Source organism: Narcine bancroftii, chromosome 12 (assembly GCF_036971445.1).
Source record: "Narcine bancroftii isolate sNarBan1 chromosome 12, sNarBan1.hap1, whole genome shotgun sequence".
Taxonomy (NCBI): Eukaryota; Metazoa; Chordata; class Chondrichthyes; order Torpediniformes; family Narcinidae; genus Narcine; species Narcine bancroftii.
Genome location: NC_091480.1, coordinates 16,127,038 through 16,151,793, shown reverse-complemented (window position 1 = coordinate 16,151,793; position 24,756 = coordinate 16,127,038). Strand labels below are relative to the sequence as shown.

The 24,756-nt window shown below is 38.8% G+C and overlaps 3 protein-coding genes across 21 annotated transcripts in view; 2 read left to right on the top strand and 1 right to left on the bottom strand.

Annotated features, from left to right (window-relative positions):
* rhbdl1 (rhomboid, veinlet-like 1 (Drosophila)) overlaps positions 1-14,181 on the top strand; it is a 238,116-nt gene extending 223,935 nt beyond the window's left edge. For 14 of the 18 annotated variants that reach the window (XM_069906200.1, XM_069906193.1, XM_069906199.1 and 11 more), the window contains 2 exons: positions 201-261; positions 2,459-3,518. In XM_069906200.1, the coding sequence (XP_069762301.1) occupies positions 201-261; positions 2,459-2,730 (333 nt within the window). In that variant the 3' untranslated portion in view covers positions 2,731-3,518. Of the gene's footprint in view, positions 1-200; positions 262-2,458; positions 3,519-5,673; positions 5,796-7,572; positions 7,815-8,852; positions 8,870-9,940; positions 10,023-13,930 lie in introns of those variants that run through there. The other 4 variants (XR_011347356.1, XR_011347355.1, XR_011347358.1 and 1 more) reach the window with 4 other exon arrangements.
* On the bottom strand, positions 10,048-18,491 carry LOC138747199 (uncharacterized). The gene is made up of 6 exons (XM_069906219.1): positions 18,384-18,491; positions 16,332-16,499; positions 14,052-14,145; positions 12,574-12,733; positions 12,345-12,497; positions 10,048-10,687 (listed from the first exon to the last, which is right to left on the bottom strand). Exons 2-6 carry the CDS (start codon positions 16,472-16,474, stop codon positions 10,512-10,514), a joined length of 726 nt encoding a protein of 241 aa, XP_069762320.1. The 5' UTR covers positions 16,475-16,499; positions 18,384-18,491; the 3' UTR covers positions 10,048-10,511.
* Positions 18,485-24,756, top strand: part of stub1 (STIP1 homology and U-Box containing protein 1) — a 26,297-nt gene continuing 20,025 nt past the window's right edge. Inside the window, exon 1 of one of the 2 annotated variants that reach the window (XM_069906218.1) lies at positions 18,485-18,548. Coding sequence is in view for 1 of the 2 variants with exons in the window: in XM_069906217.1 (XP_069762318.1) it covers positions 18,872-18,985 (114 nt within the window). In the remaining variant the exon portion in view is untranslated. The other variant, XM_069906217.1, reaches the window with a different exon arrangement.

The following is a 24,756-nucleotide window of genomic DNA, read 5'->3' as shown; positions in this document are numbered from 1 at the left end:
TGGTCCTTTTCTGTTCAACGAAGTAAAAAGATGCAGGCGTTAACTTAATATTTCATCTGAAAGATTGCACTACCTCAATAATACAATATAGACTCAAATCCTGGACTGGAACCTTGAACCCTTCTGACTCAGAGATAAGGTTGATTTAGTGTTAATGTTTGCAGGTTAACAGACCCCTAGTTATTTTTATTGTTTTTCAGAACTGGGCAGGAATGAGATGTCCATATAAACTACTCCGAATGGTATTGGCACTTGTCTGCAGTAAGTACTGTGATTTTTTTTTAGGTTTGTTTCCCACAGTAGTAATTTACCCCTATTATAAAGAAACATAACACGATTGAGTATCGCACCTTTTCCTCACAGTCTCGCGTCATGACCGTGACTCTGTTTTTAATGACGAGCAGAAACATGTATTTATGCTTAATCTTTCATTGACCAGTACCAAACTGAGGAAGCAAGCACTATCCCATAAAATATCCCTGGGCAGATATCCATCCCTATGTTTTTGTTTTACATTTAATTTACTGACTGCCTGCCCCAGTGTATTTTGTGGGCCAGTCTGAATGAAGTTGGCAAGCTGCCTGAGCGTCCATTTATTAACAGATGCTTCAGTTCAGATAACGGTGGAGGTAGATGGGATGATGAAGAAGCCAGCTGGCACACTTGCCTTCATTGTTCTGTGCATAGAGTACAGGAGTTAGGGCATCATGTCAATGAGCTGGAAAGGGTCCATAAAAGATTTGCAGGCTATTCCGATCATTGGAGGGTTCAAGTGAAAAGGAGAGAAAGGATAGACTGGAGCAATTATTTCTTTAGGCAAAAGATGTTTGGGGCACAGATAAAGTGAGAGGGGAAAGATTTTATCCCAGGATTGGGGATGTAAAACTAGAAGGCATAGATTTATGGTGAGAGGGGAAAGATTTAAAAGTGACTAGAGGAGAACCTTTTTTTCCACAGAAGGTGGTAGGTTGGTGGAATAAGGTGCTAAAGTAAGTGGTAGAGGCAGGTATAATTATAACATGAAGACATTTGGGCAGGTACATGGAGAGGGAAGGTTTAGAGGGACATGCATATATAACTTTTTCCAGTTGAAACCTTGGTTGGCATGGACAAATTAGGTTGAAGGGTTGTATAACATTAATCCCTTTCACATCACCAACCATCTTAGGAAGCGGGTAAACTTAATGGGCTTGCTGCACCCGGGGAGCCTTTCCCATTGGGTTTAATGGGCTTGCTGCACCCGGGGAGCCTTTCCCATTGGGCTTAATGGGCTTGCTCTACCCAGAGAACCTTTCCCATTGGGCTTAATGGGCTTGCTGCACCCAGGGAGCCTTTCCCATTGGGATTAATGGGCTTGCTGCACCCGCGGAGCCTTTCCCATTGCACCATGATTTACCTGGTTCATTGGAAACCAATGACTTTAAGGGGAGTTCCACCTCCAGCAGTGATATCGCGAGTGGCTTATTACTTACGACATTCTGACGGCTCAGCTGACTACCTAGTTATATTTCACATCGTGACCGGCCGCTCTCTGACAGCCCTACTGACTCCCCGGTTACATTTTATAGTGCAACTGGTTATGCCAGAGTGCAGCTGGCCGTGATGTGAAATATAACCATACAGTTGGCAGGGCTGTCAGAGCGTGGCCAGCCGCAATGTGAAATATAACCGTGCAGTCGGCGGGACAGGGAGAGCGTGGCCACCAGGGCTGTCAGAGCACGGCTGCAGGTCCTGTCAGAGTGTGGCCGGCTGTGCTGTGAAATATAATTGTGCAATCAGCGGGGCTGTCAGAGCACAGCTGGCCGTGCTGTGAAATATAACTGCCAGACTGACACAAGCACTAACGTCTCTAATGGTCCCCGGTAAGTCGAGTAGACCATTCACACTGCCACAGAGTGATAACGAGTTAACTCATCTGGGCTCTGACACTTCCCCCACCAAGAGTCAGAGCCTGGTTGATTTTTACTCACCCTGCCTAGTTGGAACCTTTCACACTGCCAGATTACCTGCTCTGGACCCGCTAAAAATGGCCAACCCACATGTACTTGGTGGTGTGAAGGGGGCTAAAGACGCCATATTGGTAGGTTAAGCTTGTGAAAGCTATGTGGGGTGAAACAAGAACGTGATGTGGTACCATTGAAAGACCAGTGCAGTAAACTATAGTCAGTTATGTTTGGGACAGTGCCACTTACATGCACTTTACACTAGTCTGGTCCAAAGGGTGCTAAAGAAAACTTTTGATATCTCATTCATGGTCACTGTACAAAACTAACTAACTAGATTATTTCCCGTCTTCTTTTGTTAACATGCAAGGGGAGAGGAATGCAACAATCAAAATCACATTTATAAAATTGATATGATACATATAACATATATAGCAAAGGACTGGATGTAGCCTCGATTCTCTGCATTTTGTTCGCATGTGGTGAACTTTTCAAATTGTACGCTCTTTTGGCAGTGAGCTCTGAGGTTGGACGTGCAGTGTGGCTGCGTTTCTCCCCCCCATTGCCCTCGTCTGGGCCCCAGCCCAGCTTTATGGCACATTTGGCTGGTGCAGTGGTTGGAATCAGCATGGGACTCATCATCTTGCGCAGCTACGAGGAGAATCTCCACCAGCAGTGTGCCTGGTGGGTCACGATTTTCTCTTATGCCGTCTTTGTCATTTTTGCAATTTTCTGGAACATTTTTGCATATGATCTCTTGGGTGTGCAGATTCCAACCCCACCGTAGGTAGCCATTGGGCTGCTTTGGAACCTGTACCAATAAAGAGGTTTAGTTGGCAGTGGAACCTCTTTGCTAACGTGTGGACTTTTAATGAGCAACTGTTAAAACGGATTGTATGACCACTGAATTTTTATCACCATTGAGATTCACAATTTTTACTTGGCAGCGAATATAAACTACACAAGGGTTAATATCACATGCAAGTGAAGGGATTTTGAGAGGATAAGAAGGAAGATTGTTTACTTTAAGTGAACAAGATATGATGGAAATCGAACACTGTGCTAAGATTCTTAAAGCCAAATCATTGCAAAATTTAAATTGGTGGAGTTGTTAAACCGCATTTACTTTCCATAGTAGATACAGTTCGAGGTGGATAAACCCAGAGAATTAAAGTGCAGGTTGGAACAAGCCAGACTTAGAAATTGCAGAGGTAAACAGACAGTGTTTTGTCAGCTTAATGTTTTTGCAGGTTATAAATACCCAATACTATAGGGTTCCTGGTGTTGATCCATTGAGAACAGTGTCTTTCTGGAATGATGGCTTCAACAGGAATAATTTACAAAGCCCAAATTTAAACTGACATAGAATTCATTTTACTAGCTCTCAATTTTCTCAAGAAACTCACTGTATTTTATGTACATTTCATCAAATAGGATGTGAAGTATATTGAAAAAGCTTAAATTACAAAATTTATATTGTGGATAATGACTTACACTTTCCTTATTTTGACATGTTAAGTCTAGTTAAACTGGTTGTCTAACATGTTACATTTCTTACAGATGTTTTCAAGCCAAATGTCTCAATAAATATTGATCTTGATCACGAAGATCTATTTGTATATATTTGAAAGAACTGCATTTATTAATAATATGAGGATATATAAATACAGAAATATCTAACATTTCCATTTGTATTGCAAAGAAATAACACAAAAATGTGCCACAAATTTCTGAACAAGCCTACGAAACACCTCTTAAGAAGGAGACAGTTGCAAATGAGCATGCTGCTATCTTGCATTGATTTAATAGAATCAATTATTTGAGAGAAATCAGAATACCTGAGCAATAAGTTTAGCAACATTTTGGTATTAAATTTAAAGTTGTGGGATTTTAAAAAAATAACTAGCCAAGTTGAGGCTATATGTAAACTCGAGTAATAACATTATATTCCTCCTGCTGGCCTAGAACCCAATGGCATGAACGTTGGGTTCTCCAAGTTGAAGTAATCCCCTCCCTGTTTCAATGTCATTGTTTCCCATCTGTCATTTACCTTTTCCCATTCTATGGCATAGATAACATGGCAGTTAGCACAATGTTATTACAGCGCCACTGACCCGGGTTTGAATCCAGTGATATCTGTAAGGAGTTTGTACATTCTTGCTGGGTCTGCGTGGATTTCCTTCAGTTTCCTTCCACCGTCCAAAAATATACAGGGATTGTACGTTAATTGGGGTATTTGGCTTGCATGTGTTTGTGAGCTGGAATTGTTTATTACCGTGCTGTATGTTTTTTTTTTTAAATTCAACTCACATCTCTTCCTCTGCCTGTTTCTCCACTTCATTTGTCCCGAAACCTATCACCTCTTGACCCTTTCCTAGACTTCTTGCCCCCTTTTTATACTTGCTGTCTCTACTTCCGAATATAATCTCAGCAGATGGTTCTGAGCTGAAACATAGGCTTATCATTTCTATCCATGGATGCTGCCTTTCCAGCATGACATTAAAGTTGGCATTTAACTGTTCTGATCTTGCTTCCTGTTACATGCTGCGAAGACTAATGTGAATGGGCCATTGGCCTCATCCTCAAATGTTGTAATAATGCAAATTCAATGAATGTGTGTACTTTAAGTATACTTAGAATAAGTGCATAGGAACAGTATGAGCATCCACCAGCCAACCAGTGGTTCTCAACCTTTTTCTTTCCACTCACATGCCACTTTGAATATTCCCTATGCCATAGGTGCTCTGTGATTAGTAAAGGATTGCTTCAACTGGTATGTGGGTAGAATGAAAAAATTTGAAATCCTCAGTTTTAATCGTACCTCATTGACTCGTTATGTGCACATTTTCATAACTCTAAAGGAAATGGGCCAATGACAATTTTTCTCAACCAAAATATTTCAGTAAATATTGGGTCCAGAGCAATGATTCTCAACCTTCTTTTCCTACCCACATCCCACCTTAAGCCATCCCTTACTAATCACAGAGCTCTGAGTGAATTCTTTCTTTCTTTGGCTTGGCTTCGCGGACGAAGATTTATGGAGGGGGTAAAAAGTCCACGTCAGCTGCAGGCTCGTTTGTGGCTGACAAGTCCGATGCGGGACAGGCAGACACGGTTGCAGCGGTTGCAGGGGAAAATTGGTTGGTTGGGGTTGGGTGTTGGGTTTTTCCTCCTTTGCCTTTTGTCAGTGAGGTGGGCTCTGCGGTCTTCTTCAAAGGAGGTTGCTGCCCGCCAAACTGTGAGGCGCCAAGATGCACGGTTTGAGGCGTTATCAGCCCACTGGCGGTGGTCAATGTGGCAGGCACCAAGAGATTTCTTTAGGCAGTCCTTGTACCTTTTCTTTGGTGCACCTCTGTCACGGTGGCCAGTGGAGAGCTCGCCATATAACACGATCTTGGGAAGGCGATGGTCCTCCATTCTGGAGACGTGATAGGGATTACTTAAAAGCGGTATGTGAGTGGAAAGAATAAAGGTTGAGAACCACTGATATAATCTTTCCTTTAATCAGGTGTCAGCAAGGGACACACCCCGATTATGGTAAGTCTTGCCCTACACATGCAGAGAAAAGAATCCAGAACATGCTGTTTTTCGCAAGTGAATTAAATAGGTCATCCAACAACAAAATTCCACTTTCCCCGAACTCATAATAAGGCTCTAGCAACTTGCATTTCATTCAGGGGAGTTCCAGTAACTTTATGGAAAAATGAGTTTTGAAACTATTTTGCTGCAGAATACGATGTGTCAGAAATAATTTAACAAGAAGCACCGGAATGGAGATTACATGACTCAGGGCCATTCTCAAGTGGATAATGAATGAAGCTCCAATCAATCTACTCCACAAAGAGCAATATGGTAATGACCAGATTATCACTTTTTGTGATCTTAGTTAAGGGATAAATGTTGGTTTGAGACCCCTACTAGTCTTCAGACAAGTACCACGTAATATAATAATAGAACAGCTTGTTTCATGCAGCACTTTCTCTTGTAATTCAACTCAACTCAACTCAAAGGGAATTGTGCTACTGAACCAAAATGACACCAACAGTATAACATAACACCTCTAGGTTGAGGTTCAGGTTTTGTTTCAGAAATCTGTGTACGTAATCTGGAAGGACATCGGATAGAACATAGAAAATGCATTAAAAATATACAAAAGAAAATCTTCCCAAAATTAAGAATATAGAGTTACAGCACAATTTCAATATGTCATAGAGCTAAATGATGTAGTCCTTTACCTATGCTTCAGTGTCAACCAGAATCAAGTGCGTAAAAATGTCCAACGTCCATTATAGAGATAGAGAAAGGGGAGAAAAGTAGCAGGAAAAAGGTGGAGATTTAAATGTGTCTAAGAGGGGTGTAAAAGAATACTGTAAATGGTAAAATGGTGCTATTTGATTTTGCAACTCAGCATAAAGCAAATTTTCAATTAGACTTTCACAGGTTTTAAATGGAAACAATATTTGTACAGAGAATCCTGAACAGCAGTATTGTATTTACATTAATTATGTGTTCGGTGAAATGTTAATTAGAGACTGATCGAAGTAATCACATAAAGAGGCATACAGTTAAAAATAAAAATGATGAGAGCTTTTAGGATATAATTCCATGAGTTAGAATGATATACTGAGTGTGAATAAGATCTGAGGACAATTGTTTGTTGAAAGAACAAAATTTCTTAATTGAGATTTGAATTGTGTTAAGCAAATATCATTAACTAGATATATTATGTCAGAGGAAATTAAAATTCAATCCAGACAATGATGAAATTGATGAGATCAAACAAGAGGAAATTGTAGCAGATCAGGAATTGAGGCAAAATCTAGTTTAAAGTAAAAAAAGTGACCATTAAGGTGTAGAAAACGTAAACAGTGATAGTATCACACAGTATGGCTTGTGTGTGTGTAAAAAAAAAGATATATGTATAAGTATGTATGGAGATGAGCAGATTACTGTTAAATCAAGAAATAGTAGATATAGTTGTCTAACTGGGAACTAAAATGAATACAGAATGTAAAGGGAAGCTAGAAAACAGGTAAAAGTTATGCAGAAAACATCAATGATGCAGTGTAGACTTAATTCAAATCAGCTGAGTATTTAAATGCTAAATTATAGATTAATTAAATAAATTAGAACAAAAATAAATGACTGAATTATTCAGTTTAGGGTTTGGAAACAAGGGACATTCTATTTTCTATTTCCTCTGGTCAATGACAAACAGATGAAAGATATGCTGGGGATATCAGAACAAGACCAAAAATGCACCCCTTAAGTGTCAAGCACGATATTACAGCATACCCAATATGGTCCTGTCAAAGGGAAATTGTGTGTCTGGATTTTTCTCACTTTATAAGCTTTTGCCTTTGAGATTTATGAATCTATGGACACATCAAAATACAGCCTTCTGAAATTTTGTATCTCAGAACAAAGCACAAACTTCCCCAACCAAAATCCCAATAAAATATTAACTCTTTCCTGGATAGTTTTTCTGACAATTTAGTTAAAAATGTTTGAGGTTGTTTGCAGCATGAAAAGCATGTTAAGTTAAATTTGTCAAAATTCAAAGTAGATTTTTTCTCTTCTATTGTCTCTTCAACTCGTCCAGTAATTTGCCTTTGATTTTCCGTTTCAGTTAAAAAAAAGATTTGTTCGTAACCTCATGAGAATGTGTCAAAAGAACAACTTCTTGTGCTGATTCTAAGGCAAAATCTTACAAACTTCTTCCCACGTTCTTTCATGGAGATACCCACTTCCAAACCACACCTGCTCCTCCTTGCTCTGAACAATTCATGGGACAATTTATTTCATCTCTGTTGCTCTCACCACACTTTTCAATACCAGAGGCATTTTGATCCATAACTATGGTGCTTCCTGCATTATATTCCAAAATAGAATAAAAATTTGCTGATAAATTGCAGTGAAACTCTCCTAGCAACATATCACTTCTTATTGACCTTGGAATCATATGTGTATAATTTGTAATTACCTTAGCAATTGCACTTCAAACAAAACCATCCTCACGTGTAATTAACCTAAATTTTGATTTCATCAATGCATCACAATTATACTTCATCATCTGCAGCTTGTCAGCGGGGATTGTACAAGTTGTACTATTGCAGTACAATGTTCCTGATACTATAAAACAGGATATTCTGAAGAAATCCACTCATGTCAAAATAGATTTAAAATCTCCTATTCCATTTAGGTCTTGAAATTGTTTTGCTATGAGGGGAAAAACATAGCAATAATAAATTAAGATAAAATCTTTCTGCCCATTTCTCAATTGAATTATACACAAGAGTGCTTTTTTTAAAATGTAAATTGCTTGGTGTTTGAAAATGATTGAATATTTGTTTCTCCGACATTTTATTTTGCTCAAACCATTAAATTAAAACCTGTGAGCTGGCTCAATCAAGCACATTTTCGATTTAAAAAACAATTGTATTAAAATATCATCTTCAACTTTAAGAGTGGCAATTTGCTGCAGCTCGATAGAATCCGAATTTATTGTAATGAACATGTCACGAAATTTGTTGTTTTGTGGTAGCCTCACTGCCTTACAAAATAAATAAAAATAGTGCCAGAGAATGTTAGAGTAGGAGTGTCTGTGGTTCATTCAGGAACCTGATGGCAGAGGGGAAGAAGCTGTTCTTGTGCTGTTGAGTGCTCACCTTCAGGCCCCTGTACATTTCTCCCGATGGTAGCAGAGTGAAGAGGGCCTGGCCTGGGTGGTGTGGTATTTAATTCCATTACTGACATTAAATAAATGCAAATATTAAAAAGTGGGCCAGAAGACTGGATTACATGCATGACATGTGTAGACCAGTATGAGACAAGCTGAGTGATGAAGTCAGATCTCTCACTCAATTCCAGGCCAGATATTCTGAGAAATCCATCTCTTTGATCCTTCAGCTACCACTCTGGCTTAGTTCACATGAATTAGGATTCCAGGTGTGAAGAAAAAGGCAAGTTATTTATATTGTATGTTTGTATATTGTAATGCTTTAACTGTTTTAAAAAATTTGGCATAGTCTTTGTTTTTAATGGTCTCCAAATATCCCCAGCTTTGCACCTTGTTCCAAGTTATCAGGGTATTTGGAGACCTTTAAATATTAAAACTGCCTCAGTTGGACACAGACTGACACCTGAATGCATTGCCAACAAATTCCAACTTAATTCTACAAGCAGTATCTTAAATATTAAAAAATACTGAACATTTTTTTCAAAAAGTTCCTACCTTGACCTTTTGCCTAATTGTAAAATTCTTCTCAATGGCCACATAACATGCAAAATCACCTGGTGACTAATTGAATCTGTGCGTTCAGCCAGTTTTAATTTGAAGGGGATCACTTTCACTGCACTTTTATTTTTAAATTAATGCAGCTTGACAGGCATTTGATTGCATTGCATTCCCTGTTGGTTTACCAGTCTGTGGGCTTCTGGGGCTGGAACGCCAAGGTTTAAGTTCTCTGAGGGATTATCTTTTGATATATTGAAAATTTTAAACTAAAAGTTTGGACAAATTCTCCGAGGTCCTTTTATTACAGAAGTTGAAAGCTTTTTGAAACTGAGTACATTTCTGCCCACTGTTCATAGTAGCTGATTTTTTTTTTCCCCAAGCCATTGATTATTATTGAGAAAGAGAGAAATAAACTTGCTGCAGGAGAGTGATTCGCTGTTGATATGGAACTTGTGGGACTGTTTGCATCAGGTCAGAGTCTGAACTTTGCTTTAGTTAGGAAAAGCATCACTAGACCAAAACTTTATTCCCACTGAACATGATAGATAGTGTTCTTTCGTTAGTTAGAATTAATAGTTACATAAATAGACAAGTTTTTGTGACAGTTTCCATCTGATTATACACTGGTTAAGGGCTTTGGGATGGTTTACTACATACTTGAATGTGAGATGATCGTGTTGTTGAGCACTTTGTGATAATGTTCATTGGGCTCTGCCACTGTTAACATAGATCCTTCATCAATGCAAATGTCTCTCCACAGGCTTCACTTTGGATAATTCCCAAATCTAATATTATGCTATGACCTGGATAAAGTTTATGGATCACTCCATATGAATGGTAGTCATTAATTAAAGAGATATACAAATCTTCATATGGAACTATTACAATTTTATTAGAAAGTATACACTCCTCTATAAAAATACTGCAAATCCGTGACATCAAAGATCACCAAAATTCTTTAAAAAAGGTTCAAACCACTAAGTTAGGAAGATCTACAATTCAGTGTTACAAAGTCAAACTTATTGTATTTACAGAGTTGCATTGGTTGCAGTGATGTTCTCATGAACTTCAGAACATGAGGTCATATCAATCATCAATTCTAATTTATGAACAGATGGCAAGAACTAGGAAAACACTGAGCAAACAAAGGAAAAAAATATTGCTGTGTTAAAAAACAAGAGCCAACATCAAAGGCATCACCATAGTTTGCTTTGAACTCCTACTTACAGGATTCCTGTGAAAATTCACAACGAATAATTAGTAGAATTTCCAATAAAATAGCTGGTATAAAGACCTTTCCCAATGGACTATTAGTTTTCACAATTTGCTAATCATTGCATTTTCTGTCTTTTCTTAGGTCTCACTTCCAATGATTTTTCTTTATTTGATGTTTTGTTTTGATATGTCATGAAATTCTTCAGCAATGAGGGTTTGACATTTTGGGCCACAGCCCAGGTCCATAGACACTGTTCTATTTTGTGAGGTGTCCAGTCATTCACTGAGTCATCTGTAAAAGACAACACGATTACAAAATGGCAACACCAAAATATAGTCATACCACATTATACTGTAACAGAGGTCATGTCTGTATAATGCCTAAAATCACCTAATAGATTTATTCACTGCATGGCTCAAAAGAAAGCCTAAATCCTGGCATAAGAAAATGAATTCCAAGATTAATTAGATCCCACCTAAACATTGGCATTGCATTCAGTATAACCTCATTTAATGCACAGAGCTTTGGTAGATGCTACCTCCCTCATTATTTATAAATTTCTAAACCACCACACTCAAGATTCAAGTTAGTGAATGTGGTTAATCTGTGAAATTTGTCACCACAGGTTGCTATGAAGGCCATCATTGGGTCTATTTAAAGTGGAGGTTGATTCTTGATTAGAAGGGTGTCAGAGACTATGGGGAAAAAGGTAGAAGTAAAACACATCAGCAACTTGAATGGAAGAGCAGTCTCAATGGGCTGAATGGATTAATTTTGCCCCTGCAGCTTTCTGGTCTTGATGTATGTAAATACACGCAGTGGTTTTAATACCAAAAGCAAGGAAACCAAACCTTCCTTTCTTCTAAAATCAATCATTCCGAACTATTGTTCATCCATCAGCCAATTCTGTATCCATGGAACTCCTGACCTTTTTGTTTTAAACCGGCTTCAATTTTAAAAATAAGTTCCATATGGGTTATTATATCAAATACCTTCTCCATCTGCCTCAAAAGATGAAAAAAATTAATCATATTTTCTGGGGGGGGGGGGTTGGGAAGGAGGGTCTGGTGATTTTATTTTATGCCAGAGCTGGAAAGACAAAAGGATTATATCTAAGAAGACTACTGTATAATAATGGGTTTCAATAAAAATCCAGTAATTCCATTTAACAGTTTATGGCATGGAAACAGGTCATTTCGCTCGGCCCTTCAAGTCCACGCCAGTTCACTCAAACAACTCTGCTAGATTCCCCCGCCTATTCTCCGCCCATAACCCTCCAACCCCCTCCTATCCATGTATACATCCAGCCTCCTCTTAAATGAAAGAATCGACTCTGCCTCAACTATTTCCTCTGGAAGATTATTCCATTCAGCCACCACTCTCTGAGTGAAGAAGCATCCTCTAATGTTTCTCCAAAACTTTTGCCCCCTTACCCTCAACCCTCCAAGGTTACCATCACTCACATTTTTTTTAGTGTGGTAAACACAGTTGAAAATTACCTCATACAAAATCATCTTGGTGACAGATCTCTTTACCTACGTTGCCTAATCCTTAATTTTGAAGTGTACTGTTGTACTCATGGGAGCCGTACAGCAAGCAGAACTCAAAAGTGCAAAACTAATAAATTCAGCACCTTACAATTAGATGTCAGTGAAAGCTCTTGCACTTTTTTTAAAGTTCAGATTTATTGTCAGATTACATGCCTGACATCATATACACCCCTGAGATTCTTTTTCCTGCGGGCCAGACAGAATTTCTACTTATTGATAACTGTAACGTATCAACTACACAAGAGTCTGCTCCCAGATCCTAATTGTTAACTTTTTTAAGTTAATGAATTTACCTTGTGTATTTGACATGAAGGAAGGGAGGAAACTCCTTCAGTACAATCAACGATATTTCAACAGGATTTGACAGAAAAATAACATACATGTGGGGAAAAACTTACTTGTATTGAGTTGTTCTACACACTCCCTTATTTTGTCCAGGTATAGGATGTAGTGTTTCAGCGTGTATTTAATGGGAACCAAGTCTGGGATTGACTCCACTGCTTCATCGGCCATGAAAGCAACTTCCTGAGGAGCACCGGTGACCAGCACAGCTAAACACAAAAGAAAACCTCCCATTAGAACATCTATAACCCAGGCAAATAAGAAAACAAGTATTTTCTTTCATACCTGATGCAGTGGCAGGTCCCACTGCTTTTAACTTAGTGAGCTCTGTGATTGCAGCTGGCACATCAGGAAGCAGCTGGAAAGCTTTCTGGGTGCATGTCTCCACACTATCTACAGAATTACTTGTGACCATCTTCTGCAGCATTGGGCGGAATCTACCTCTCTGTCAGAAATTAGGCACAGGGAAAGAGAGGTGAAATTCAAAGTCATTCATTTTGGCACCACTACAATATTAAAGCTTTGAAGGTCCATGGAATAAATTTGAACCCATCTGTGACGACTGATTCCAAATGCAATACAATGTCTGCTCACTGCCAATTCAACCACGTTTATTATTCAAGCTGCCAAACCCTTAAGTGAAAGCTGCATCTGTTTCTTGCATAGATTACCATATATACTAGTGTAAAAGTCACCCGCTCATCAGAGCTCCTGATTCCTCAAACACCGACTTACCACCTGGTCCCACCCGCCCATCAGAGCTCCCAACGCCTTGAACCGGACTTACCACCTGGTCCCACCTGCCCATCAGAGCTCCCAATGCCTCGAATGTAGACACCACCCAGTCCCAGCCACCTGCCCACTGGAGATCCCAACGCCTCAGAGGCAGACTTAACTTCCAGACCCATCTGCCTCACAATCGGAGCTCCTGATGCCTTGAACATGGACTTACCACCCAGTCCCAGTTGTCCACTCCCAATACCTCAAACTATGCAGGTACTTAATGTGGTCAAAAGTAATAAGTTTAACGTTTAAAAATGGTCTTAAAAAACTCGACTTTTACATGAATATATAGAGGTAAAAGTAAAGGTTCCATTATTGACAAATAATACCACATTTAGAATGTAGCATACATGAAATTCTTTTAACTTTTGTCTACTGCAAGGCAGACAGAGAGTGACCACTTTGTCCAGCAGCCCTCACAGAAACCTTCAGCACCCGCTGTTCCTAGGCAGTCTCACCTCCAAGTACTGACTAGGCCTGAGCCTGCTTAGCTTCCGAGATCAGACAATCTCAGGCGTATTCAGGCTTCTTAAATAAAAGAAGGGTGAAATATCAGGCAGCAAGGTCATCTGACCTTATAAAGTTTCTTTTTCCTTAATTAAGTTCAGATTTATAACTGGAGATTGCTTGACTGCTTTATGTGAATTTGATTCATGACAAATAAAAGGAAGCAGGTTCTCTGCCAACACATTTTACCATGTCTAGGTGGGTAGGGTGATGGTGTACTTTTTCAGGATTTGAACAAGATAACAAACCCCAATGTCTCACTAGGCTCCAGATGCAAAAGTTTCAAATTTGATCTTATTCTGCATAAAGAAAGTGGTTTTCACTCCAGGGAAACAATTTATCTTTCTATTAGGTACGAGAGAGGAGAGGAAAGAGATCAAGACCATAGATGGATGTCATGCAAAACATCACAAACATGCGTAAATAATGTCAAATTTAACTCCACATTGCAAAGTCCTGCCTTGTTAACTTACTGTCAGCTTCCATTCCATCAACTGAACCAGCTCGGCATGAGTGAGGTATTTCTCGGTTCGACTGCAAACAGTTTCTGGCAACTCTTCTTGATACCTGAATTAGAACATTCAATTTCAGATGGACATCAAATATATCTCATTCCTGACTATAAACCACACGCCATTCCTACATATATTGTACTGACATTCCATTTAGATTGATACAAATGGCCTTGTGGAGCTTCATTAAAAAGTGGAAGGCTTTTCTGGTTTTCTTTCCTCAAGACCATAAAAGATATTAATTGTTCATCTCATTGATTGAGGATAATTAAAACCTGAAAATTGTTGAGGGCAGCACAACGCTATTATAGCACCAGTGGCCAAGACCCAGGTTTAAATTTAGCGCTGTCTGTAAGGAGTTTGTACGTTCTCTGTGTCTCTTGGTTTTTCTTCGGGTGCTTAGGTTTCTTTCCACCATTCAAAATGCACAGGAGATAGCACGAGTTCATGGGCTGAAAGGGCCTGTTAACGTGCTGTATGAATACATTTAAATCAGTTGCAACACAAATAAAAATTTCAAATCCTATCCTAAACCATAATATTTGAATTTTAAAGAAAATAGAATGAGGGTGTAAAAATATAACCAAATTTCAGGAAATGCCACTCACTGACTTTTTAAAAAGTTGATTACAAGCCATAATTTTTAAAAAACCAATAATGGATAGTTCTTTTTCTAAATCCAAGAGTCTCAACATTAAGAAGAGGTGAGAATAACCCCACTGTGCTAACACATTATATGGGCCTAACATTCATATATTTAACCCCAAATTCAATCTCCTTTTCTCCTATCAATAGTTTTCTCATCCAGTCAGCCTGTCAATCAAGCTGGTAGGAAAGGAACTTAAAAATGCAAATCAAATCCTGCAATTTAACCTTGTAAGTCATTCAAAGATCCTTTATTTTGGGGTTTCTAACCTGGAAATAATCACCTCTAGACCTCTCAAGATGTGTTTGCGCACAAATCATTAAAAGTTACTTTGCAGAAAAGACAATCAATTAAGAAGACAGACAATCTGTTGGCCTTTCCTGCAAGAGAATTGATGTGATTATCTTCCTTTATAATTGTCTGGAGAGACTAGAATGTCAAAGTTGTTTATGACTCCTTCAAAAAAGATCCATCCCAAAGTTGAATTGGATTTTCCAAGGTTTATTAAACCTTATATGGGTTCCTACATTGAAACGATATTTTAAATGGTCAATAAAAGTTTTTCGTCCATTCCCTGTCTCTCCATCTTCACAGAATAAAGGAAAATAAAAACTGAACCTTATCTTAAAACAGAAAGAGAGAGACCTTGGCTAAGAATACATTTCTATGGAGATACTCAAAGAATGTCCACAATGTCTTCACAAACTTCTTGCAGAATCAGTATTTTAACCCTTACAAGGATTTCAGAATAAAAGTAAAGATGTCTAAATTCAGTTACAGAGAACTGTGGAGAGACGGCATCCAGAATAAGAAATAGTTCTGCTACATTTGCGATGGAGTAAATGTAATGAAAGAGAAGGTAAGGTTATGGGAGGAAATTGTCCTTCAAAGAGAGGTTAAGCAGACTGGAGCTAGTCTAGAGTTTAGAAGAATGAAAGGCATTCATTCCATACAAAATCCATATGAGGTTTGACAATGTTTATGCAGGAACGATAATTCCTTTGGGTGAGGTGCCCAGAACCAGGAAACAGGATTTCAGAATATAGGATTGAGAGAGGAATTCTTTTCTATACTGAGGGTAGTGAATCTTCAGAATTCTCTTTCTCAGAGGGCTGTGCAGCATATTCAAGACAATGATTAAGAGATAATTCAATATTAGAGGAAATCAATGAGATATCCCTTTGCCTATCAGTAACTCGTTAGAAAAATGCATTCTTGCAAGAAGCACAAATTAGCCAATGTTATCAGACTTGGCTGATGTGACAAGAAGTGATTATGATACACAAGTGTCAGGTAATGACCACTACCAGCAAGAGTATCATGGTCTTGCTTTTTTTTAAATTTACAGCATTCAATGTAGTTTCAGGTTATAGGACTCCTTTGAGAAAATCACTCAGATATCACACACAAACATGCAGAAAATATGAATCTGTTCAAAAAAGAATACTGAGAAGTCACATGTTTGGATGAATGTATTCCATTTTAAAATTATAGTTAAGTGTATTAATTTCAGGGCTGGTACATATATTTTCCACAAAACAATTACAAAATGCAAAAGACATCTGTCTGAAACTAGCATAAGGGTAATGCCTCACCATTTATCCAGTTCAGTCAGTTTGCCTGCTTTCCCACCTTTGGATGCCGATGCCTTTGCTTTGACCACATCCTTGTAAACAGCAAGGACAGACCGCCATACAGCAGGATCCTTACAGTTATACAGTCCACCATCTCCAGACATGATTTCATGAACAAGTAGCTTCAACCTGTAGAGTTTCATTAATTCATTCTTTCATTAATTTGTTATTTAACATATGTAAACATTTCTCCATCTCTGAAACTTTAAGGATTTATTTGAGGTGAAAAAGTCACAAAGTGATCATTTCCCTGAAAATTATTAAACAAGTCTGATCTGGCAATACATGACAAATTTTGCCAAATAAGCAGTCTTCCAGATGAAGCTACTGTATACGCTGGAGTATAAGATGATTTGTATACACAACCCCCTGAATTTCCCCACATAAAATGTAGGTTTTGAGCTAAACTCACTGTATAAGACTACCCTGCATCTGGCACTTACCGCTGACCAGTGGAGTGATGCTGATAGGCACATTTAATACACAATTCACAATATTTTAAAAACAAATCATCCAGTAAAGGTTTAAATTTTATTAGCACATTAGCAGTTGGACTGGTTGGATGGACGCCTTGGGGGAGCGCTGAGACTTTGCTGTTAAGGTTCAGATTTGTACTTGGTGTGCAAGATGACTCCTGGTTTTGGGGTGACATTTTTAAAATTTAAGGACCATTTTATACATCAACATATACAAAAATAAAAACAGGAAATTTTGAAGAGCCCAGATAATCTGTGTTTCAAGTCGATCACTTTTCCCACAGGCATTTTCTGTTTTTATTTTAATCAGTTGTGCTCTGTTATTATGGACTCACACCATTGATGAGCTAACAGTGGAAATAAAATTGTACTTGGAGTCTCGAAGGGTGAGGGGGGACCTTGTAGGGCCTGGACCAAGGAGATGGGGCAAGGATGTTTCCAAAGGTAGGTGAATCGAAGACAAGAGGGCACAATGTCAGGATAAAAGCCATCAATTTAAAACAGAGATGCAGAAAAAAATCTTTAGTCAGAGGGTCTTGAGTCTGTGGAACGTTGCCACAGATGCTGTGGAAGTGAGGTCATTGGGTTTATTTAAACACAGAGATTGACAGGTATTTTGATTAGTCAAGGCATCAAGAGTTACGGGGAGAAAGCTGGGGCGTGGGTCTAAGTGAGAGAATGGATCAACTCTTGATTTTAGAATGGCTCAATGGGCCTACTTCTGCTCCAATAGTTCAGTGCTTAGAGATATGGTCTTGTAAACCAGGGGTCACAAGTTTGTTCTTCGCTGGGGCCTTATTTCTGTGAGGGGCGCTGGATAAAGTGGTGACTGTCTTCCTTACGATAGGCAAAAGTTAAAGAATTTCATACATGTTACATTCTAAATGTAGCATTATGTGACAATAATAGAATCTTTACCTATAGTCTAATGTCCTACAATCATACTTTGATGAAGGGCTCAAGCCCAGAACGTTGGTCGTGCATCTTTATCTTTGCTCTATGAAGTTCACTGTCTGACCTGCTGAGCTTCTTCAGCATTGTGTTTTTACTTCAATCACGGCATCTTCTGCAGAATTTTGTGTTTTACCCCTTCTGCTCCCATACGTTGTGATCTCGTGAAGCTGGAGGTTCCCAGCAGGTCAGTCAACATCCATGGAGGTTTGGGATTTGTTTTTAATCAAGGTGCTTCCTTTCCGTGGATGCTGTTTGGCCTGCTGAGCCCCTCCAGCTTCTCAGGTCCTAGTTTGGTGGTTCTTCACATTCTCCCCCCCCCCCCCCACACTCACATGTCAACTTACTAACCACATAGCATCTAATGGCACCTCATACCAAAGGTGTTCGGTGGTTTGTAAGGGATTACGTACTTGAGGTGGGAGGTGAGTGGGTTGAGGGCTCCAGTGTTTCTCGGTGGGACCAAGTCATGACGGTCCGAGCTGCTGCCCAGAGGGACCAACTCGCCAAACACCGGGGGGGGGGGGAATGCAGACTCAACTCGTCCTGTCATTACACAACGGCGTAAACCCGCAATTAAACTTACTTCGATCAATTCGTTTGCCTCTCAGTGGCTTGGGCTCCTTTACCAAGATGGCGACGACTGAACGTCATCAAACGGGCACCGACCGCCCCTGCCCGAGAGCGCAAGAAGATGACATCACGTCCCCGTTGAAGTGGCGGCACATGGAGATGACGTGACCGGGTGCAGGTGGGCCATGACGGGTGATGTCACTGGGGGCTGCTGTGTGCGTGCCCCCGAAACATAAGCGGCGTTTGCAGCTTTCGAGTCCGTTAACGCGGTTCCGAGCCGGACCCCCACCCCCCCACCGCCCCCTCCCCATCCCCCATCCGCTCCTGGTGAACCGAAGGGAAGCAAATCGTGGGAGACGGGCCCTTGGCTGACTCGAGCAGGCCCTGACTTTGGCCTGGGCCCGCAGCACGGTGTCGGGGTGTCCGGCCGCCCGCCGCTGCAGGACGCCGGCTTGTCGCCGCGCTAGTCTGGTCGAGTCGCCGGCGATCCGGAGCAGCAGCATGTCCGGGAGCCCCGAGAAGAGCCTGACTGCCCAAGAGCTGAAGGAGCAAGGCAATCGCCTCTTCTTGGGGAGGAAATATCAGGAAGCTGCGGCCTCCTACAGCAAGGCCATCGTGAGTAGGGCAGGAGGGGGTGCGGGGCAGGAGGGGTATACCCACCCTCCTACTAATTGTGCCTTGTCATTCCTGAATATCACAGAACAAAGGTTCATGTGACTTGTTCCCCATCAACACTATCGCATTTTTCACCATGTTTAGCATTTATTATATAAGCAAAATAGATTATAATATACTGGTGGTACTTTATGAAGTTAATCAGGTTAAAACCTTGTTTCATTATTGTAAAGTTATGTGTTTCAGTAGATCAATAAGAAATGTGTGGTCATGATAATTCGTATAATGTTATAAACCAATTTATGTCATACTGACTCTCAATTCGATCTTGTTTTCCTCAATTATTTTAACCCTATAGTATATATGTTACACTAACTTGCACAATACTGCTGGTTTTAACTGGCACTTTGTACATTTGGATTTGGGTCACGCTACTAATGTTTAAGATGCGGTTAATTTTGCAAGATGACCATGTTTATCGAACTTAAAACTTTGTAGGACTCAAACCTGATGTCTCTGCTGATCATGATGCCAATATAAACTCATCCCATCCGCCTGGCACATGGTTTATATTTGTCCATCCCCGGCATGTTCATGGGCCTGTCAATACCTCTTAAATGTTGTCATATCTGCTCCCACCATCTCCCATGGCAGCATGTTTCAGGCACCTTCCACTCCGAGTACTTAAAAAAAAACTTGCCTTGCAAATCTCTCAACTTTTCCCATCTCATATTAAATTTATACTTTCTTACTAAACAGTGAGACTGTAGATGCTGTAAAAATGTAACAATGCTCAAAATGCTGTAGGAGCTCAATGAGTAAAGTAGCGGGCATTTCAGGCCAAAACCTGAATCTCCTGATGAATGGTTTCAATGTCAAACATTGGCCATCTTTTACCCTCCATAGATGTTACATCACCAAGCATTTTTATTAAAATGCCTTTAAATTCTCCTTAATCCCCTTTTTCAAGGACATTTTTGTGGTACCTTTTTAAACCCTTCGGATTTCTTGTTTAAATTCTTCCTTGGGGTTCCGAAAAGGCCCAGCCAGATTTTCATCTTAAACTTTGTATGTGTCTTGTCTTTCTTCCTCATGGGTATATCTTAGTCTTAATTCTTTCATCCTTTTGAATACTTCGGTGAGAACATTTTTTGTGGAAAGATAAAATGTCGAAAAGTTAACTTGGAGATATGCATTAGGAGGTTTGCAACTCCTTGATTTTCAAAATTATGAATCTACTCAGTTAAAATTTATTAATAGAATGTTTCAGGTGGACAACCTTCTGAAATGGGCTAATATTGAATTATCTCAGATAGGTGAAAAGAGGATGGATCCATTTATTTATTGATGGAAATCTCAGTTATTAAGTAATTATAATTTACTGGTGTTAAAACATTTGATGGAATTATGGAATAAAAGGAATGAAATTATAGGTACCCAAGGAAAAATTTTGGCTAAAACACCTTTTGAAGTTGCAGAAGCGAAAAGGAATTAAATTGATAGAAGATTGTTATGAGGTGGGGTATTATTTCTTTTCAAAGTACTTTTTTTACTACAGGTATTATCAAGTTAAAGCATTATTATTAGATAATTTTGGCCGTACTTTGAGGCTTCCTAGAAGGACTAAATTTGAAATTTTATGATGGTAAGAAAGGATTTATATCTGATGTGTTATTGCAGAATAAAATGCTTAAACCAGACGTTTATAAATCTAGTGTGAAGTGGGAAAAAGATTTGGAAATATCTATTTCTCAGGATGATTGTCTATATGTGAGGATAGTATGACTAAAATTGTAAATGTAAGGTTCATTATAATTTATCATTAATTATATCTGACTCTGGAGAAATTAAAGAAATATAAATATGTTTCTTCTGATTTATGTTTTTGATGTCATAAGTAAGTGGGTACTTTTTTACATTCGGTTTGGTTATGCGAGACGGTTAAAACTTTTTGGAATTAAAATTAAGGAATTTTTGGAGGTTATGTTTAAATTTAAAATTTCACTTGATGCTCAGATATTATTGGGTTATATTAAAACTCTGAGTTTGGTATTAAAATTGGATAAATTTCAAGTTGCTTTTTTAAAGCTAACTTTAGCAGTGGCTAGGAAATGTCGTGCAGCTACATGGAAAAATGAGACTAAGTTGAGTATTCAATGATGACATGTGGAGATGAGATCATATATTTCCCTTGGAGAAAATAACGGATAATTTACGAAATAATTATTTTTTTATTAAAACTTGGAGCCCGTATATGGAATATATGCAACTAGATCATTAATATTTTCTTTCCCATACATTGGTGGTGTGGTCCCAATCCATGGCAAATTATTGAATGGCATTGTTGTAGATCTCCTCTTCTTCTTTTGTGTTAGTTTAGAGGAGGGTTGGGGGGGGGGTTATATGGGATAAAACATTAGATATTGGATTGTATTTTAATTGTATGATTCATTATTGTTTATAAATAAAATTTTCCAAAAAAATCCTTTCATCATGACCAACAGACCTTTAAACACTCCATGTGTCTGATGTGAACTTGCCCAATAATGGCCATTCCCAATCTACTCTACCCTTACTTTGACCTAATATTGTAATTAGCCTTCCCACAGTTTAGCACTTTTGAGATCCATTCTTGTCCTTCTCCTAAAACTTGCAGAGTTATGATCACATTCACATTATGCTCTCCCCCTGAAACTGTGATCATCTGGGCAGTTTCATTTCCCAAGATCTAATATGGCCCCTTCCTCAAAGCACTTAACACTTCTGCCCAATCCAAGCCACTGACACCACAAATGCTTTTGTTATTTTTGTGGAAATTAAAGACACTCAATGCAAGTTGCTTTCACTTCTTTCCATAATCTTCTTGTGTATCTGTTCCTCTATCTCCTGCATGCAATTGAGAAACTTGTAGTATAATCCCATTTTAGTGATTGCTACGTCCACTTTGTCTCTCTGGATAAGCCCTCCAAGATGTCCTCTAAGTGTAGCTGGGCTCCTCTTGATTAGTAATGCCACTCTCCTACCTATCTTATCAATATGGAAACCTCCAAACTCTGGAGCATTGAAATGCCAGTCTTGCTCTTCTCACAACCAAGTCTTTGCAATGGTCATAATGTTAACGTGCCATCCACTAATTCTGTCTCTGAGTTTATCTGCTTTACACATAATATTTTTTGGATTGAAATAAATAAATTTAGCCCATTAAAACAACAGATTTTTAACCAGTTGAATACATAAAATTAAAAGAGATGCAGGCACCCTGGGGAAATTGGCTATTAACTGACATTTGGAATTTGATATTGAGAAATGCAAAATTATTTTAGTAAGAAACAATATAAACTAAAGATACTGTTCCAAAAGGTGTCACAGTACAGTGTGATTGGGATTCGTTAAAGATTGTAGGGCAGATTAAGAAAGTGGGCTTCATTAAAAAAAGGACAAGAGTTGAAGAGAAAGGAAGTAATATTAAACCTTTTATAAAATACTGGTTTGTCTGCAGTTGGAATATTGTGTCCAGTTCTGGATGCTACCCTTTAGGAAATAGGTAATGACTTCAGAGAGTTTGCAAAAGAAATTTTAGTGAAATGATCCCTGGGATAAGGCTGTCAGTTATGTGGATGAACTGGGGTTTGTACTCATTGAGCCATAGAGTAGTACTGAAATGGGCTGTAATGCCCTCTAAAATCACATCAAACCATTTACTAATCGTGTTTTTTGTCCTGACATTCAATATGAATTTCCTTCCCCCACCCCGATCCAAACAGTCATTTATACAAGGGACAGCTTGCCTACTGCTCATTAACCTACAAGCAAATACATCTTTGGGATGTTTGGGGAAAATTACAACACTCAATGGAAACCCATATAGTTCACAGTGGGAATGCACAAACTGCAATTGGGTGGAAGGAGTCAAACATGACTCCTGATTGAAGTAAAAGTACAATGCTGGAGAAACTCAGCAGGTCAGACAGAGTACTTTATAGAGCAAAGATAAAGATACAAAACCAATGTTTTTGACTTGAGTCCTTCATCAAGGTATGTTTTACTGCAAACAGATGGCATTGGATGTTAGGATTAAATTGTTATTTAATATCATTAAGGGTATAGCAGACAGAATGTTCCGTGTCAGCAAGTTCAAGCACAAGGAAACAGAATGAAACTAATTGATAAAAGAACCAAAATTAACACGAGAAATGAGGATTTAGAGTGCACATCCAAGGATACTAGTAGTGAAAGCAAATTCAATGTTACCATTGAAAATCTAGCTGGATACATTTCTGAAAGAATTTGCAGAAGAGGGTGAGGAAATGGCAGTGGCTGAATTGGTGCTGCAATAAATGGTTTTGACTTTGTAGGCAAAACGGCCCCATCAGTGCTGTAAGATTTTGTCTTTTGTGTAACGGTAATTTTCAGAATGGTTAGATAGATACAGTACTTGTTTATGCAACACAATGGCACCAAGTTTTTGACAAATCTTGTCAGCTAAAATGAGTAATTGGTTAGATATTTTTGCAAGTGAACCATGTTCATGAACAGCACAGTTTTTGATAAAATTATTGCCTCTTTTTAGGTAATTTCATAACTGGAACTGAAATACCAATAAATTTAATGATGGAGCTTTATCTTTCCTTATTTTTGCTGCTTGAAGTTCCTTTGGCATAATGACTTATTGAATGGCGGAGCAGGCTCGATGGGCCATTTTCGGCCTACTCCTGTTCCTACTTCCTAAGTTCCTACGTTCCGTTGATGGGATGAGACGTTTGACCACAATGCTTTGTCGAAGTCTGTGGAATAGCATTTGATTTAAAACCAAAAACTGATGCTGCTTCAATTCTATTGAAGTTCAATTCTATAGGTGAAGTTCACCTATCGGATTGCAACATGAAAGAAATGGACGCACAATGTGTGCAGCCCCTCTTCATCATTCACTCTTTTACTGTTTTGCATGCCTGAAGATTTAAATCTATTTGCGCAAGTTTCATCATTTGCCTGATTTGGGTCCAGAGTGAATATCATTATAATTCCACAAGTTTCTGTTTCTCCAGCCACTTGGCCCCTATTTATTCCTTTAATATGCTCCTTCCAAATGTTCAATTTGGTGTCTTCTGAAGTACTCCACAGGAATGAACAACCAGCATTTAAATTAACTTTTTCTTAAAAAAGCCTATATTCAAAGTTTATTTAAGTTAGATTGTATCCTTGTGTCTCATCATTTTGCTTCCTGAGGTCAGCAGCTAAAGTATTGTGATCTCTTCAGAGTTACACTGCTGTATAAGAAACAGCAATATGAGGTTTTGAATCATGAATTCTCTTTGATTTGACTACATCGTGATCTAAATTACTACTGTACTTTTTGTCAAGTTTTATATCATTTAATAAGGTCGAATATTAAGTTGTCAATCAATGACACTTCGATCATCCAGATGTGATAAATAGGCTTTCTTCCCTGGAGTGTGTCGTGTCATCAGTATTTCCAAACAGTGAGCAAAAGTTTTGTCATGGAGCCAGTCTCAGCTTCATTTTCCCTGGCTCACTAGCAATATAAATAGATTTATTATATATATAGGCAGGCCAGAAAGGAACATTGTGGCAGGAGGACATTGATAAGGCAACTTACAGTCAAACGTTTACTTGCTGTCGTAATGCTTAGACCAGAAAGACACTTTTGTAATAGAGTATAAATTACAAATATTTGGTCAAGATTTTGGACATAAGTAACGTCCAACCAATTTATAATGTCTAAATCTGGAGGGAATGATGTAAAATAAATA

Bases quoted from the DNA above. Each gene is read 5' to 3' on its own strand.
- LOC138747199 (XM_069906219.1), bottom strand. From the start codon at position 16,474: ATGTCTGGAGATGGTGGACTGTATAACTGTAAGGATCCTGCTGTATGG. The intron at 12,498-12,573 runs GTATGAAAGAAA...TTTTGTGTTTAG, and splicing joins GGGACCTGCCACTGCATCAG to CTGTGCTGGTCACCGGTGCT. The intron at 10,688-12,344 runs GTAAGTTTTTCC...TGTCTTTTACAG, and splicing joins TGTAGAACAACTCAATACAA to ATGACTCAGTGAATGACTGG.